Raw genomic sequence first — 17433 nt, 5'->3', positions numbered from 1 at the left:
GAGCCTTATCAGTAAAATTTAACACATATGGCTAGAATCGCTTAAAAACTGCATTAGAAGACAAATTCATGTTAAATGTAAGATTTAAGTAATTTAAGTTAAAACTGTTTTTTTTTTCTTCCAGTCTGTGTTAAACTGACAGAATGATCAGTGTTGGAACATTGCGTCCTCATATACAGCACATCTGAGCTCTGTTTCTTTTTTTCTTTCTCTTTTCCGAAGCGAAGAAGAGGATTCTCTATAGGTAAACACACAAGGATAATTCTTAGTTTTCCATCAGACAAAACTACTTTTATGTTTTAACTTAATAAGGTTAGTGTGTTGGCTGCCTCACAATTTTAATTTGACAAAATGTGAGAAGACAAGTTGAGGTAATTTCTGTAGTGATTCAGCTTCTCAAAATCAGTCAGCTTATTATTTTGCATTTCATACCTTGTGAGTGGACTTATTCTTAATACATAACAACATGAAAAGAAAGAATTTAAACTTAAAAAAATGTAGTGTCCAGGCTGCCTTAAAATTTTAAGTTGACTAAATTTGAGAAGACAAGTTCAATTCAATTCAATTTTATTTATAAAGTCCATTATCACAAAACACAGTTTGCCTCAGAGGGCTTTACAACATCCAAAATCCCTCTGTTCTTAACCCTGTAACGGGGGAAAAATGGTAGAAATGGAAGAAAAGGAAGAGCAACTGAGGAGGGATCCCTCCTCCAGAACGGACAGACTTGTTGAGTAGAGGTAATTTCTGTAATGATTCAGCTTCTCAAATTCTTGAAATTTTAAAACAGCTCGGACACTAACATTTTTAAGGTAAAACAAGTCTCATCAGGTTAAATAACTAAATGGAACATTTGTAATGAAAGTGATGCAGAATGTGTATCACTGTACGTAAAATACACACACACAAAAGAAAGCGAACCGTAACACACACCCACACACAAGCCTCAGAGGTCTAAATCACTGGTGTCAGATGGTGGTCAACTACTGAGAACAGCAGCTGAGATAAAATGGAGTGTAAGGCACATGGTAGTCGGAGGGTATTGTAACCTGTGTTTAATCTCAGATTTTCAAAAAAAGATTTTTGTACAATCCTAACAGTGACTCTTGTACAACAACATAAATACTGTGCTGGAAAAAATGAATTAATTAAAAATTAAGCAGTTTCTTTTTTCCCGCAGTCTCTTTCTGTAAACATTGAGAAATGCAAATCAATTCTCCTCAGTTCTCGACAAGACAACAACATCAAAATAACAACAACTGTTCCATCTGTAAGGCTTGGCCGCCTCACTATGCAAATAGTCTCTAATAGGCTCAGAGCAAAATGAAATCTTTTTTTTTTTTAATGTTTCCGTTACCTTCTCTTTCTAATCCGCTTAAAGTTCGAAGGGGTCAACAGTGCTCAGCTTTAGATCCAGTAAGGTGGAACAGAGGTGAGAGGGCAGGGGGTCGAGGTGAGGCAGTGGTGAAGGACTCCGTCCATCAGAACAGGCTGGTCAGCGTGGTCTGTGATGGACTCCGGCACTCGTGGACATCCATGCCGCCTGGCACCGAGGTGAGCACGGAGGTGACGGTGGGCATGGTGGGGTTGGTCAAGTCTGTCAGGGTAGTAGGGGTGCTGGAGGGGCTCATGGAGGCATTAGAGATCTCCGAGGCAGGGCCCGACGGCGTCCCGCCCTGCAGTGTGGAGCCGTCGGATGCCTTGTCCACCCCGGTGCTCTCCTGCCGCAGCAGGTTCCTCCTGAACTTGGCCCGAGCGTTTTGAAACCAGACCTGCGAGAATAAAAAAAATAAATCAATTAGAAGAATTATCCGCTAAAGTGAACTGAAGCTTAACCCTTTGAACCCAGAGCAAATTGATTTGATTTCTTTTAAAACACGAAAAAAAAGGCAATGACCAATTTGGCAAGAGATGTCCCACAAATTGCAAGACATTGGTGGATTTAGAAAATTGTTTTTAAAAAAAACAAAAAAACAAGCTAAGGAAAAAATAGAGAAAAACAGAGAAATTTATTTAAAATCATCATTAAAAGATAATAAAGCATTTTTTCCCCATGTCATTTCCTTGTTTTGTTTTTTTCCAATTTTAAGATATTGTCTCGTACTTGTTACTGTCTTTTTCCTTGCTAATTTTTGGGGTCATTTATCCTAAAGTTACCTTTTGCCTTTTTCCCATGTTTTTGAAAGAAATAAAGCCAATTTGCCCAGGTTTCAAATGGTTAATGGAACTTTCCACCACAGATTTCCACACTTCATGATATCCTAGAAATTTCTGATATTATTTTAGATACTATATGGAAGAATCTACGGGGGTTCTTAAAGGGTCAGTTCACCCATATTACATATGAACTACCCTAGTGATATCTGGCAATGCAGGTAGCTTTTGTTTTATTAGTCCAGGTTGTGAGATATGTCTCTACTATTTCTGTAGCTCACAGTAATAAATAATTACAGTGAAACAATTGTGCAGTAGCTCAGCTAATAGTGCAGTAGTATCTCTTTCCAGAATTAGTATCCCTGTTGCTCCAGATAAGCCACAGAACACAAGTCATTTAAATGATAACTCTCCACTGCAAGGTGTGTGGATTACATGTTGGTGTTGATTATGTCAATGTCATTTTTCAGTGCTATGAGGAACCAAAAACAAAATCCCACTCACCTTCTTTGCAATGGGGTGGACGTAATAAAAATCTCAAAACTTGGACAAATACATTCCAAAACTATCTGCATGAGTAAGTACAAGTAAAGAGTCTACTTTTGTTTAACAGACCATTTAAACAGGTCCCAACATACAAATACCACAACCCCATCTGCTTTGTTTCATACTTTAACCATTCAAAACCTGAGCCAATGTGCTCGATTTCTTTCAAAAACATAAGAGGGCAACAAGCAGCTTGACAAGAAATGCAAAATTTTCTTATTGATGATCTAATAATCCATCTCAGCCAATGTTTACATCATTTCATTGCCAAATTTTGTGGGACATTTCTTGTCAAGTTGCTCATTATGTTTTTCTCATGTTTTTGAAAGAAATCAAACCAGTTTTCTCAAGTTTCAGAGGTTTAAATGCTTGTGGAAAAACATCTGCAGAAAACTGATGCGGATCAAGGTGTTAAAGGGTTAACTGACCACACCTGTGCTTCCGCATATTTAAGTCTCGTATCTACAAGCATTTTGAAAAAACTGCCAACCATTTTCTCATTCATACTGCATTTTTTTCAGTCCATTTTCAAACAGATCAAAAACTCTGGAAATTGAGATTGTCACAATATAGACAGAGACCATAATGTCTGCTTTTATTCTTGTGGGTTTTTGCAAATGGTAACACAATGCAGGCTTCTTAACCCAATCCGCACTTACAGCTTCATCACCACACAACAATAATATCAGTGACACTCTGATGGATCACCTACTGGAGCTCAAGCATGTTTCAAGTCCCTGTGATATAATCTTGATGCTGTGGTAAAAAAAAATAAATAAATGGACAGCTCCTGTATGACTGCCCGGGAGGTGGAAACAGCACATTCAGAGATCGATACAATACGGTGCGGTACGGTGCGGTGCGGTGCGGTACGGTGCGGTGCGGTGCGGTGCGGTGCAGTACAGTGCGGTGCGGTACGGTGCGGTACAGTGCAATATGGTGCAATATGGTGCAATACGGTGCAATACATTATATTGTCCGAGTAGAATTTGTATTGGAGTCAGACTCTATGGTTTGTGTTGGGGAGTGGTCAGCTGAGAGGTAAAGATAAAAAAAAAATGACTTTTGTTTGTTCAAATGTATCTTTACCCTCAAAATACCCTAAAAGCCTGGGGGTGGGGTGGATGGATGAGTCCAACTTTACCAAGATCACTGTTTACAGTGAACATTGGTAACTTTTATCCATGACCCCATCAATTCTTAACCCTAAAGCTGCACGAATCAATATTGTACAACAAGTATCTCCGACCAAGCAATCTAATTGGTCCACAGGTCCATTAGAATGTGCTCAAATTTGCATGACAGCACACCTTCCTCATCATTCATAGAATTACTCCGCCATATGTGAATCACTGCTCTTGAAGAAATCATATGACTATCATACCATTTCAGGCAGGAGACAAGGGGCATTTTAGAACAGTATCAATGAACATCAATTTTACTACATCAAAATAAGAAAACAATCTAAATGAAAATACAACTGACCAAATGAAAAGTAACAGTCAACTCACTGATGGTGTAAACTACAAACTAACACAAAGATGACAAAAAAAAACAGGATAAACCACCATGTTCTGAACAGACATATTATAAACACTGACAAAAAGTGACATTTGTGTAAATAAACACAAAATAGCAAACTTCACTGCAAAAACTCCTCAGTCCAGCATAAGGCATGATAAAAAATATAGGCTAAGTGATTGGGACCGCAATGAAAACCTTGTTTCTGAAAGACTAAACACCACCAAGAAGCAGAATGAAGCAGTATATTTCATTAGATAACAACATGTTGTGAATTTTGGAAATTATCTCTCTTTTTTTCATTAATTTTGACTTTGGGACTTTACCATGCTCTTGAGTTATTGGAAATATTTGTCCTCAGGCATTCTCCATCAGCTGTGCCAGTGACACGGAGCAACTAGCTTATAAATACAGATAAAGTTTGTGGATATAATAGCTAAACCTGTATATGGATTTTTTTTTTTTTTTTTGTTCGCAGATATCTTAGTTGTGCTTTTCAGTGATGCTTGCGGACCTCGGCGCAAATGCCTCAGTCCTGACCACATCATTGTGTTCAAATGACGTTAAAGCTCACCCTGTGATGTAATGTTGCTTAATTTAAGATGGCTCATATGCCTCTGTGACTAGAGCTTTTTGGCATCTTTTAGCTCATTGTTTTGGTTTTCTGGCCAATGACTTTACTGTTCTGGTTCGGTCTCACTGCTCTCATTATTGCTGTTAAAGCATCAGCTTTCTTCTTTGAATTTATGCTGTTATTTAGTGTGTCAAAGCCCGGCGTGGGGACTATGGAGCATGTGCAGGACAACTACGCCAGTTCAAGTCCAGTTGAGGAGTATGCATGAAAGAGTAAATTGACCTCCAACCACATTATTTTGGTATGTTAGTCCAACTTTGAGAAATTCAACTTAGTACGATTTCAGTTGGATTAACAAGTTTACATGTATTTGAAAAGTTGAGTATTGGTCAAACAAACTCAATAATTTGACTTTTTCTAACATAATTTAAAAGTTCTGATTGTCTGATTCTTTGGGCTTTTTTTGGACCAAAAAATGCAAAGTGCTAGTCATGTGAAATCCTAATAAATACATTTTCCAAGATGTAACGGTTTGTTAGAGTTCCCTTTTATTGTGACTATCCCAAGGTACACCTGTGGAGTAATAATGCTGCTTAATCAGCATTTTTGATATGCCACACCCACATCATCTGAGAAAAAGAGACATGCTCAATAAAATAGCAGCCAAAACAATAGTGCTGCATTTAAACTTTTGTTTAGTGTGTATTTCCTATTTAAAACCAAGATGTATTTTACCTAAACCAAACCTTCACCCTAACTGTAACAGATGACCACCAGTCATTTAAGCCATTTTTGTAACACACTGTAAAAATAAACTTGCATTGAATCAACTTGTCTTTTCAAATTCAGTCAACTTAAAAATTTAGGGCAGCTTGCACACTAACTGTTTTTAAATGAATAGTTTATTTTTTCAGTGCCATTTTAAAAGGCACTGAAAATGATGCCATCCTGCTGATAGAGACATCAGATCAGAAAATGCTTATGGGAGAAACCTGTAAAGGCAATGAGAGGAAAACGTAGTCGTTTAGTATAGGGGACTTGATGGATTTTGCAGCATAAGTGCTAACCTGCAAAAAATAAATAATGATATGATCCTTGAAACATCTTGATTTTGCAAAATCCCAGGCGGAACCGCATTATCTCCACCAAAACTGCCCCCCCCCCACCCCCCCCAACACCCCCAACCACCCCCCCTTCGATTCACTCAATACGTGCCCACACCAGTGAGCATCTCCTCTTGTCTGTTAAAAGTCTGTTTGCAGATGCTCTACTGGAGTCAAGGATAAAAGAACACTCAAAAACACAACACTCCTCTACTGAGTGCACAAGTTCTAAAAGCCTTTACTTTATGGTGAGTCATAGAGAAAGGGCCAGTGGCAGCCACAGGAAAAAAAACAAATTTTCTTTTATGTTTGCATATGAAAATAAAGAGCCTTGTCTTCCTGTTTCCAATGACTTTGTAATATAATAATAATCTATAGTGTGTATAGGGATAAAAGCTGCTATGATTTAAGTCATTATTATCATATTTGAAATGGCGATGAATGAATGCCATCTTCCTCATGTTGCTAAAGCCCTGCATCCCAATTTTTGGAGCAAGCATCCTGTTCCGCAGTGACCCTGGTGATAATCTTTTTTTAGATTTAAATTTAAACACTGTAAATTCTGACAAGTTAATTTGACTTTAAAAACAAATCTAGGATGCCCATTGCCTTGAAAAATGTGATTAAATATAACTATCACGCTTGACTTGTGTACTTTATACCAACTGAAAAAAAAAAATCTTATTTTTATTTTTATTTTATTTTATTTAACACATAATTAACCAGGTAAGTCCTGTTGACCTAAACGATTTAAAGGGTGGCCTGGCCAAGATGACAGTATAAGAAAAAGTTAAAAACCATAGCCATAATAAAAACATACGGGAGTATACTGTAACATGTAGAAATATTAAAACATCTGCGCACAATGACAAGCACAAACTGAATCATTTACCCTTTACTTATGGAGAGCTTTAAAATCAGGCAGCGAGACCAATTTAGTTATATTTAACTAATTTTGTGACGTTGTTGCAACTTAAAAAGGATAAGTTTTATTCAATCAATCAGTCTATTTTTTACTTCAGTAAACCATCAGTAAACCAAGTTTACAGTGCTATATTTGTATCAGTCATATATTCTTAAACATGTTAAAACAGAACTCACAGATCTCCTAATGTCATCACTGGCCAAATCCAGTTTGTCATGAAGTTAAGTCAGACTAACTTGTTTGACTGAATCAGCAAAACACTTTAAAAGAACAAGGTAATTTTACTTGTCATTTTTAAGTTGCAACAACTTCACAAAATGTAGTAAATACAACTAAATTTTTACGTTAACTTAATACTTAAGATAAAAATTAAACATAAATTAACCCTCTATGGTACACATGATAATGACAGTTGATTAAAAAAATAGCTGTAATGTTTTGGGTTTTTTTATCATGAAATAGACTTAAGTTAATTAGTTAGATCTTTATTTCGAAAACGCCAAAATATAATAGGAGAACAAAATAAAATATAAGCAAGAAAAACAACACCTGAAGCCCATTGGACATATTGAGTAAACAAATGTCGTACTTCCTGTCCAAAAAGGAGTAAGAGGAAGTGAACACTTATCAAATCCTACCCAATTTTGTTCAATTTTATAAAATGAAAAGTAACTTTTTTTAAACATGAATATTCCCAATTTCTGCCCCAATATTCATCATACACACCTTAATCTAATCAGGTAAATAGAATTAAAGGAAACAGGGTAGGTTTTTATTAATGTACGGCGTTGCTTTTTAATTGTGAATCAGTTTTTTCCAGATAGTGAAATGACAGAAGAAGAAGACGTGTTCTGACCATTTTTGAGGAGAATTGGAGCTGAACTGTGCAAGTAGGCCCCCGCAAAGGGAATCAACATGACCTCTAGAAAGTCAGATTACAATATAAACCATGCCAATGTTTTTTTGGGGCCCTGGCACATTTATTTAAAGTACTGCAACATAGATGAGGATGCATTATGTGAGTGTAAACAGCAAAAAATGATTACGTTACCTTGAGGCTACACGGAACCAGAGAGGGTTAAGATTAGTTATATAGTTATAGTTATATTTACTTTCCTTTTTCAATCGGTTTACAAGATTATTTGAAGTAAGATCAACTTGTCAGATTTTGCAGTGCATATTTTTTTCTGCATTTAATCTTTGCTCTATTTTTTTTTTCCCAGAAGGATGTGAGACATGGTGAGTGAGTGAGGCGGCGCTCTGTGCTGAGCCGAGTGTTGGAGCGTGTTAGCGCTGGAATCATGACGGAGCCATGGGAAACAAGCGCAGGGAGAAGCGCTTCAGCTGGAATAACAGGCATGAAAACTCCAACGCATCAAAGCAAAACGACTGCTTTGTTTTCTGCAAGCGTTAATTAAAGCAGCGGGATGATTTTTTTTACCCCCCTTCTCAGAAAAAAAAAATTTTGATTCAGAAACCTTTTTGTCTCATTTTTCTTCCTCGCAGTCCCCCAGATAATTTGCTGTTGTCTTTTGTGGAAATCAAACGCTCTGTTGTGCTTCCTCTTTCTTGGTGTGTAACTACAGAGCTTTTTGTTTTTCATCCCTCAGTCCTCACCATAACATCACACCATCCACTGAAATAGATTATGTTTTTTTTTTTTTTGTTTTTTTTTTTTTTGTGGCTTTCTTTTCATTTCCAGGTAATCATGCAATATGAAAACACACTGACTTTTCAGTTTGTTTTTCAGTGAGGGAATTAGAAACTGCTTCTTTTCAATGCAGCTTTTTAAATGATTTTTTTTTTTTTTTTTTTAATTCATTGTGCTTTAACTTTAAATAAAGAAAGCATGATTCCTCATATTGTTCAGGTTGTTTGCAGTTTCCTGAAAATCTTCCAAGAATTCCACTACAATGAAAAACAGCACTGTCTTCAAATAAAGCAGCTGATTTGGCTTCTTTGAGGAAAGCCTCACTTCATATATTTTACACTTGGAAGCAGGTTGATTTGTATTGGGAACCAGTGAAATTCCTACACCACTGTTGGCATTTATCTCCGTCTCCTAAAGGAAACAAACTAGTGTCATCTGAAATGAGAGGCTGCTCTGGTTACCTGCAAGACCCGTTTGGTCAAGCCGGTCTTCTGGGCGAGCTGCTTGAGGTCCTTTGCATCTGGTTGTGGTTGATGGCGAAGTAGGACTTCATGGTCCTCAGCTGGTGGTTGCTTGAAGGATGTCCGCATGCGCTTGGTCTTCTGACTGGAGCTGTACTGGGAGTCCCGTCCATGGACTCGCCGTCGTTCTCGTTACAGCTCAGCGCTGTGGGGCCAACGGGGAACAGGAGAGAGGAGCTGGTTAGAGAGAGGGGACTCTCATCCAGTCACTAAACATTATCATCTAGATCGCTTTAGTTCTTCGCTTCATATCGGCTGTTTGCACTGAACACTGTAGGAGTTGCGTTCTTTTTCAGACCCCATATTTAGGTCCCAAAATTTACAGGCAATCAGATAGAATTCAGTTGTTGAGAATGCAGGCAAATGCATTAAATAGAAATGTTGTTCTGCTTTTCTCACTTACACGGGAAAAAGAAACAGTGTTTTAACGTTAAAAAAAAGGCTAGCATCCAGTGACCAGCGTTAGAACATTGCGTCCTCATATGCAGCACGCCTGAGCTCCTTTTAAATCTTTTTCTTGCTAAAGTGAGGAAGATATGGGTAAAAATATGATAAGGAGAATAATTACTTTTCCATTAAACTGTAACAAGAAACTATTTGTTTTAACTTCAAAAAGTTTCAGCTACCTGACAAATTTAAGTTGACTGAGTGTGAGAAGACGAGTTGAGATAATTTCCGTAATAATTCAACTTCATTAATTCAGTCAACTTATTATTCTGCATTACAAACCTCGTGAGTGGACTTATTATTCATATATAAGACCATAAAAAGAAACTATTTGAACTTGATAAAGTTTGTGTCCAGGCTGCCTTAAAATTTGAAGTTGACTGAATTTGAGAGGAGAAGTTAAGGACATTTTGTAATGATTTGTCTTGTCTTCTCAAGTTCAGTCAACTAAACAATTCAAGGCAGTTTGGACTTACATTTGTGAATTGACTCAATTTGATAAGACAAGTCGAATCATGACAATATGACCTCAACTTACCTTCTCATATTCAGCCAACTTCAAATTTCAAGGCAGCCTGGGCACAAACTTTTTGAGTTATAACATATATTTTTTCAGGAGTTAATACACCATCAAAAAAATTAATTCATCTCCCAACAACTCAATAAATGTCCACAAATGTTGCTTATGGGCAAAACATAACTCTAAAGTTGCTCAAAAGCTATATGCATTAGCAAGATATATATTAAGGGTAAAATATCTCATTTGGAGCTTAAGGAGGGGAAAAATCATAAATGAAGAAAGAAGAAAAGAAAGAAAGAAAAAGAGAAAGAAGTTTTCAGGTGATTGAGGCAAAAATTCTGGCCTTTTTTTGTTCTTGATTTTTCACATTAGAAAATGCTGTAATTTCAGCCGGGATGTCTTCTCTTCATTTCAATCCATAAAATTAATCTGATCCAGCGATACGCTGTGACCTGACAGCTGTTTCCTCCAGCTGCAAAACATCCTCCTCTCTGCACCTCGTCTCTCTGTCTGTCTGTCTGTCTCTGTCTCTGTCTGTCTCTGTGTCTTCCTATCCTGGGAGGAGGTGTTAGCCTGGCTTCAGAAAAAACACACACACAACAACAACACACATGTATGTGTCCCAGCCTGCAAATTTCTTGGCAATATTGAAAGTGTTGCTGCATGCATAACAGTTCGTGTTCAATATCAGAACGCAAATGATGAATATGAAGTGAGTGAAAACCATCAGAATAACACTTCACTTAATTAGCCCATACACACCAGGCAGAACAAATGCTGCTTTCTGGCCAAAGCATATGCTGCAGCATTTTAACAAAAAAGCAGCCTGTTTGCTGCTCGTCTCTTCATGCTCAAACACAACATCTCACCTGGCTGTATTTGTGTGTCTCAGAGATGCTCCAGGTCGACACATGTTGTTGTGTGGTTGCTCAGGTGAAGCTGGGATGTTGTTTCTGCATGGAAACAGAAGAGGGCGCACTGCCTCTTCACTCCTGACTCTCATTGAAATTCATTTTCTTTTGTGTGTTAACTAAATACCACAATGAACAAAAACTGATTTTTTTTCTCCTCAGAATAAGAATATTTTACTCTGAAATTATCCTACACCTTTCTCCCTTGTATCATCATGATGAAATCTTAAGTTCTTCATTTTTCTGTATTTTCTCAGTGCATCAGTAAAAGGTGAAATCATTTGACTTGTTTTTAGTGGGCCCTTGTGTGTGCTGTGAATTCTAATGATGATGAAATGAAAAGTAGGAGCATCTTTTTCAAAAAAGAATCATTTGATCTGGGTGGGAATAGCGTTGCAGCGGTATACCGGTTTTAAGGTACACCGTGGTATTAAAATTCACAGTTATACCATGTACATTTGCTTATCTATGGTCATGAAAAATTTAACTGGACCAAGCCTCTCATGTTTATTTAGAAACGTTCAAAAGGGAGACATTTTACACATAGCTCCATTAAAAAAAAATAGTTTCAGGTTTCAATTATAATAATAAAAAAATTTGTTCAACCAAATGAAATGCTCAAATGCTTTCATAATAATTCTGTGATAACGTCAAAGTGCAGAATTTTCTGAGACAGTTAAGCCTCTGCAACCCTGGGTGGGAATAAAAGAAAGAAGCTCATGGTAGGAATATAATTATTTCACTTGTTGCAGCTCATTTCAACTTAACGTACTGACCTTTATAAAAAAAAAAAGTAAGAAAGAAAGAAAGAAATGAGATTCAAAACTGTCTGTTTGTTTCGTTTTTTATCAAGTTTTTTATGTCAACAATTGGAAAATTAATTAACTAATGTCAAAGAAACAGAAATAAGTGGAAATAATACCAGCCAGGGAGTTGTGCTCACATTGATCTCTCCAGTACACACCCAGTCTGGTCCAGCCCCACTGCAGAAAGGCCCCAATGGGGTGTGTGTGTGTGTGTGTGTTTTTGTGTGTGGCGGTGTTAGGGTCTGTAGATGTCTATGAAGTCTGACAAGTGGAAAAGAGCGAAAGCAAAAGCCAGAACATCAAAAGTCTTTTTTAGAACAGATGGACTAAACTGAACAAGACGACAAACCACCAACGACGAAAAGTGATTGTTTCCACTATTATTGTTCCGAAAAATCTCAACTAACATGGACGTTTAAGAACTGTTAAGACTGCTTGGACCTAATGAAATCTACATGAAGCGGTATGAAAAGTTCAAGCTAGATTTATGACACACTGGAGCTTAAAATTTAACTAAAAAAGTAACTGAGTAACTGGACTGAGTGTCCTTAGCTAGAGGCCTGACTTTTATTGACAATTCTTCCATTGCAAATCCCTTTTTTCTCCCATCTGACAGCATACTTCACTTCACTGTTCTTTCTCCAAGTTAGCTTTCATTTCCTCCCGCCTGGCCTCAGACCTGGCCTGCATGCTTCTCGCTTTCTGTATATCAGTTGGTATTCAGGCTTATTCATGCAAAATGTTCACGCGGCTTTTGTTTCTGATAGGAATCCTTCGCTCAATGCAAACTGCACTGACTATCATAATGTGAAAGATCCAGTCTGGACACAAAAAAAGCCCAAGAAACTTCCAGCAGGAATACCATAGCTGTAACTTTGAGAAAATAATAAGCAATGCAATAAACTCAGTATTTAGCACTATAAGTCTCTTTAGGGATGTTTTATATATTATAGTGACACCACGATGTGTTTTAAAACTAGGCCTACTATTATAAAGTCCCTGTAGAAATATTATAGGCATATGAAACCGCAGGGAAGAAAAGAAATGCAGTAAAGTTTTCAATGATGGAGTTATGATAAAGTCATTACCGAGCAGAGCACACACGCAATATAAGCCCCTAAAGAAATGGTACAAAGATTTTTCATTAATGAAGCCTGTCGGTCTTAATCAGCTCAAGCTGGTGGTTCATTACAACACTGACTGAGATTTAGTTTATCAAAGGCAGCGGAGATTTTTCCCACAATTTCTCATTTTTTCCCTCCTGTTTACACATGAGATATACATTTTTTTAATACATTTTTAAAATATTAACTTTTCTATTTTTGAGGTAAAATCAGCAGCAAACCAGCATAAAGCACAAAATGTACATTAATTATGTATACACACACACACACACACACACACACACAATATATATATATATATATATATATATATATATATATTTAATATTATATAAATTTTTAAAAAATTATTTTAAATACTGTCAACATTTTAAACGCTATCATTGTCAGTAGGTAAACATGTCTGTGTTTGAATGTTTTTATAACATTTTTTTTTTTCTTACCTGCATTATAAGCAGCCAGCTCGGCCCCCGGTCCGGGGCTTTTCCTCTTCCTGGGCCGGCCTTTCTGCACTGTCCCCACGCCGTTGAAGTAGGATAGTCCGAGCGTGTTGGCCGGGCCCAGGCCTTTGTGCGGGACCACGTCCGCGTGGTTAAAATGTGTCTGATATTCTCCCTGGATGAGAGTCTCAAAGTGCAGCCGACAGTACACCAGACTGTCCTTCATGCCAAAGTGGTCCCCGGTGGTCAGCATCTTGCTGCAGGTGGTGCACGTGAAGCAGTTGAGGTGGTAGACCAGGTCTCGGGCCCGCATCACCATCTCCGAGGCTGAGATCCCCAGGTGGCACCGAGCGCATCTCTGCACCGAAAATCTTCTGCGGACAACACAGAAACCTCATCAGCGGCTGCACGCGGAGCCTGCGGGCCTGCTGCTAGCGCGGGGCAGGACGGGTAAAATATATGTGGCGCAAAGCACTCCAATTTTTACGCACACCAAAACTTTTCCTGGGCACTAATGAGGTGAGTTCACGTGAATCTTCACATTACGTTGTAAAATCTGACAAGATGACTTAACTTTTCAAAAATCTAGAAGACTGACTACCTTGAAAATGTAAGTAAATATAACTTTTGGTCTTAATTTATGTGAACTTCTAGCCTAAATGTCTCTCTAAATGTTACCTTTACTTAAAGTTGTAACAACTTAAAAGGCCTATGTATCTGCATTATGCTGTTTGCAAACTGGCCATTCATATTTGTATTTTCTTAAACATATTAACAAAACAGAACTCACAGATCACTTAACTTTATCACTGCCAAAATCCTTTTTGTCACTACCAGTTAAGTCAGACTAATTTTGTTTCGTGAAGTTGCTGACACTTAAAAAAAACCGTGCCATTTAGCAAAAACTTCACAAAATTAGAAAGACATAAATTTCAAGTTGACTTAACAGGCATGCCTCGTATTTATAGTGATATTGACTTTTCTTTTTCAAGGCAATTAGTTTCCAAGATTATTTTCAGTAACAGCAACTTAAGTTTAATGGTTTTGGTTTTTTTTACACATTAGCCAGGTGCGCCGATTGTTTTTGAAGATAACCTGACAAAAAATGTCATTTTCGAGTTTCTAATAAGAACAAGTCATTTAAAAGAGCCGATGTTTCCCAGAGCTCCCCTGTCAGTGATTGGAGGGATGGTGAGGGGTGGGTGGGGGTTACACTCCCCTGGAGAGCTGCTAGACCTAAAAGTCGCTGTTTGATTATGAGGGTTTTAGCACAGCATTCTGTCTGTGGTGTGAGCACCACAGACAGAATGCTGTGGATCCTTTCTATCTCAGCCTGTATCTTCTACAGAAGAAGAGAGTGAATTATAATGGCATGGGATGAAAATATTTGGGTCTAAAATGGAAGTAGTGAATGATTGCAGCAAATAGGCTAACAATCGCCAGTGCAAAAAAAAAAAAAAAACGAATAAAGAATGGCAGCATCAGCTTTTTGTTTTTATTTTTTTGTTTTTGTTTTAGAAATGATCGGGGTAAAAGTTGACAAAAAGAAAAAATGAAAATCAGTCTTTAAAAAATGACATTTCAAGAAAAGTAATTTTACAGAAGGGTTTTGCACTGGCATTAATCCATTTTTTTCCCATCTCTTGTCATTTAAAGTGTTAAATTTTGAATTTAATTTGAAAAAGAAGAATTAATCAATTTAGAATTCAGCTCTATGAATCCATAACTCCTGTCTCATCCTGGACACTTTGAATAAACTGTGGAGCTCGAGGCCCTGCACGCGCCCTCCTACCTATAGTAGTCCTCCTTGCAGTAGATGCTGCCGTCCTTGCTGAAGCAGGTGAGCTCGGACTCCAGGTTGAGTTTGCACTCGCAGCACTTGAGGCAGCGCATGTGCCACTGTTTGTCCACAGCCAGCAGGTAGTAGCGGTCCGCGATCTTTCTGCCGCAGCCCGCGCACAGAGCCACGCGCTCGCTGGTCATACACGGCATGGACTGCAGGTCAACATGGAGAGAGGCACGAGGACACAGCGTCAGAACATGATGGTGGAAGAAAAACAAATGCAAGGATTGTGTGTGACATCCTAAAAGCCACAGTCAGCATGCTGACACGCGAGAGGGAAATTAAATTCTGCAAAATAACAACAAATCACAAAACTGCTCTGTTCGCTTTATGTCTGGAATATTATAAAACTGTCGTCCAGTCCAGCCTCAGTCACCAAAACGAACCACAGCCAACACTCACATATGGGAGAACTTTGGAACTATTTAACGGAATATTATAAAAAAAGTATTTTCGTCTCAACAACCATAAAAAAAGCTAAACACGAATAGAATAATATTATAATGATATTAAATGCAACACAAAAAGAAAATGGAAACACTGCCACGACCACCATGTAAGAAATAAAAAAAAGAAAATAAATAATAGGAATATTTTCGTTATAGTTATAGGCTAAAATAGTCTAAAGAAGTGAATGTGAATTATTCTGTTACCGCTGGAGACTATAAGATAAGGCCATTGTAATATTTATCATAGTGCCATCCTACAGCAGCACATTACAAAACATAATAATAACATTAATTTTATACAGTTACAATAAAGAGCTCCTAACACGCTGTGTATGGTCTGACGGAAATATTATTATTTTTAGTGCAGGATATCAGTGATATATGTACTTTAAATTTCTCAAAAATGTTAACTATTTTAACTGAAGCTGCAATAACAAAGAAAGGTTTGTGATACAGAACTGTCTTTAAATGTTATTTCTGGGAGGCCTGCAAAATTGGCACATACACACGTGCACGCACACGCACGCGCATGCTCTCCGAAAATAAGCTTCAAATGAAAACGAAAGCTGAATTAAATAAAGATTTGGTTTTCTCTCGTTTTATTTCCATTGCAGTGAATTTAAGAATTATTGCAGGACTTGCTTATCGTTACATTTGTACATTTTTTCTCAAATAAAAACTAAAAACAGAATCTAACGCGTTTTGCAAATTAATAAACGTCGGACTATGTTTTGCTGTAAATGTTTGTGCTAATTTGCCTGCACAAAAAATAGATTTTAGTTTGGCTTGTGAATCGTTGAATATTCGCTGTTGTGACACACAACAAAACGCACATTTAAGGAAAATGAATGCAATTTTTTTTAAATGAATGTTATGATTTTGTGTCTTTTAAAATGTACTGTCTTGTGTCCGTTTAGTTGAGGCTTCTCTGGGACTAAAATAACTTTTGGATGAGACTATGGCTGCAGAAATCACAATGTTCAGGCCTTTTAAAGGAAGCTTGAGAGGCGTTTAAAAGCAGCTTCAAAATTCAAATGATATATTTGTTGGATGTTTTGTTTTTTTCACTGTGCATTGACAGTAAAAATCGTTCCGAACTGAATCAAAGTGCTGAGAGCAGTGAGAGTGCAGCCACTGTCACATGCTTCCAGGCTGCCATGCTGCCTGCGCTAACGAGCCGAGAGGGCCGAATGAATCTCTCCTACCGTCTCTGATTCCCCCATATCGATAGCCGAGCTGATGGCTGCTGACTCGCTCTTTCCTCTCCGGTCCATTTCTTCCACCACACCGTGCACGTCGCCTCCAGGGAGGCCATGGAAAAGCATCGTTGCCGCAGAGGGGAGGATGTTATAACTGTTCTCTTCGGATCTGCAAGCCAAGATGTCCATCAGAGGCAAAACCCGGCTCACTCAAAATTCACGCTTTATTAAAAAAAAAAAAAAAAAAAAGGTGTTCGTTTCTTGCCGTGAGAAGTGAGAAATCCAGATCAGGGAGGAAAAAATATGAGGGAAAAATTGGACACGTGTTCTCCACACTACGTCTCATCTGCCAATGGAAACCGTCATCCGAATCTCTGCAGCTCTCATTATTAATAAGCTATGATTAATTCATAAATAAGCGCGCATATTTCACTTCTCTGACTGAAATTTTCTCTCAGGTATACGCTGGTATTTCTGTCTTATTACCAATCGGTCGTTCTATATTTTCTTTTCCATTTACGATGAATAAACATACCAACTATGGAAGCCCCGCTGCATTGAGTCTCAGCACCGATGCCTCCTCCTCGCCAGGAGTAATATTTCAGAATTTCGACAGCCTGCGAGGTATTGGCGAATTTCTCTCCCTTTTTTTCTGCAGAACAATAAGTAACTCTGTGAAACTGGCAGTGCCAACGCCGG

The 17433-nt window shown here is 37.8% G+C and overlaps 1 protein-coding gene across 1 annotated transcript; it reads right to left on the bottom strand.

Moving 5' to 3' along the window:
• Window positions 1–1039: 1039 nt before the first annotated feature.
• Window positions 1040–16940, bottom strand: LOC121944658 (LIM/homeobox protein Lhx2-like). Its single transcript, XM_042488524.1, is given in 8 exon segments — window positions 1040–1772; window positions 8936–9000; window positions 9003–9045; window positions 9047–9102; window positions 9105–9140; window positions 13247–13617; window positions 15036–15238; window positions 16741–16940. Coding segments are annotated over 8 exon segments (1248 nt in total). The 5' UTR covers window positions 16924–16940; the 3' UTR covers window positions 1040–1481.
• Between the last annotated feature and the right edge of the window lie 493 nt (window positions 16941–17433).

The sequence above is a fragment of the Plectropomus leopardus genome, chromosome 6 (genome assembly GCF_008729295.1).
Source record: "Plectropomus leopardus isolate mb chromosome 6, YSFRI_Pleo_2.0, whole genome shotgun sequence".
NCBI classification, from domain to species: Eukaryota; Metazoa; Chordata; class Actinopteri; order Perciformes; family Serranidae; genus Plectropomus; species Plectropomus leopardus.
Note: the sequence above shows the minus strand (reverse complement) of the source record. Positions and strands in the feature narration are given on the sequence as shown.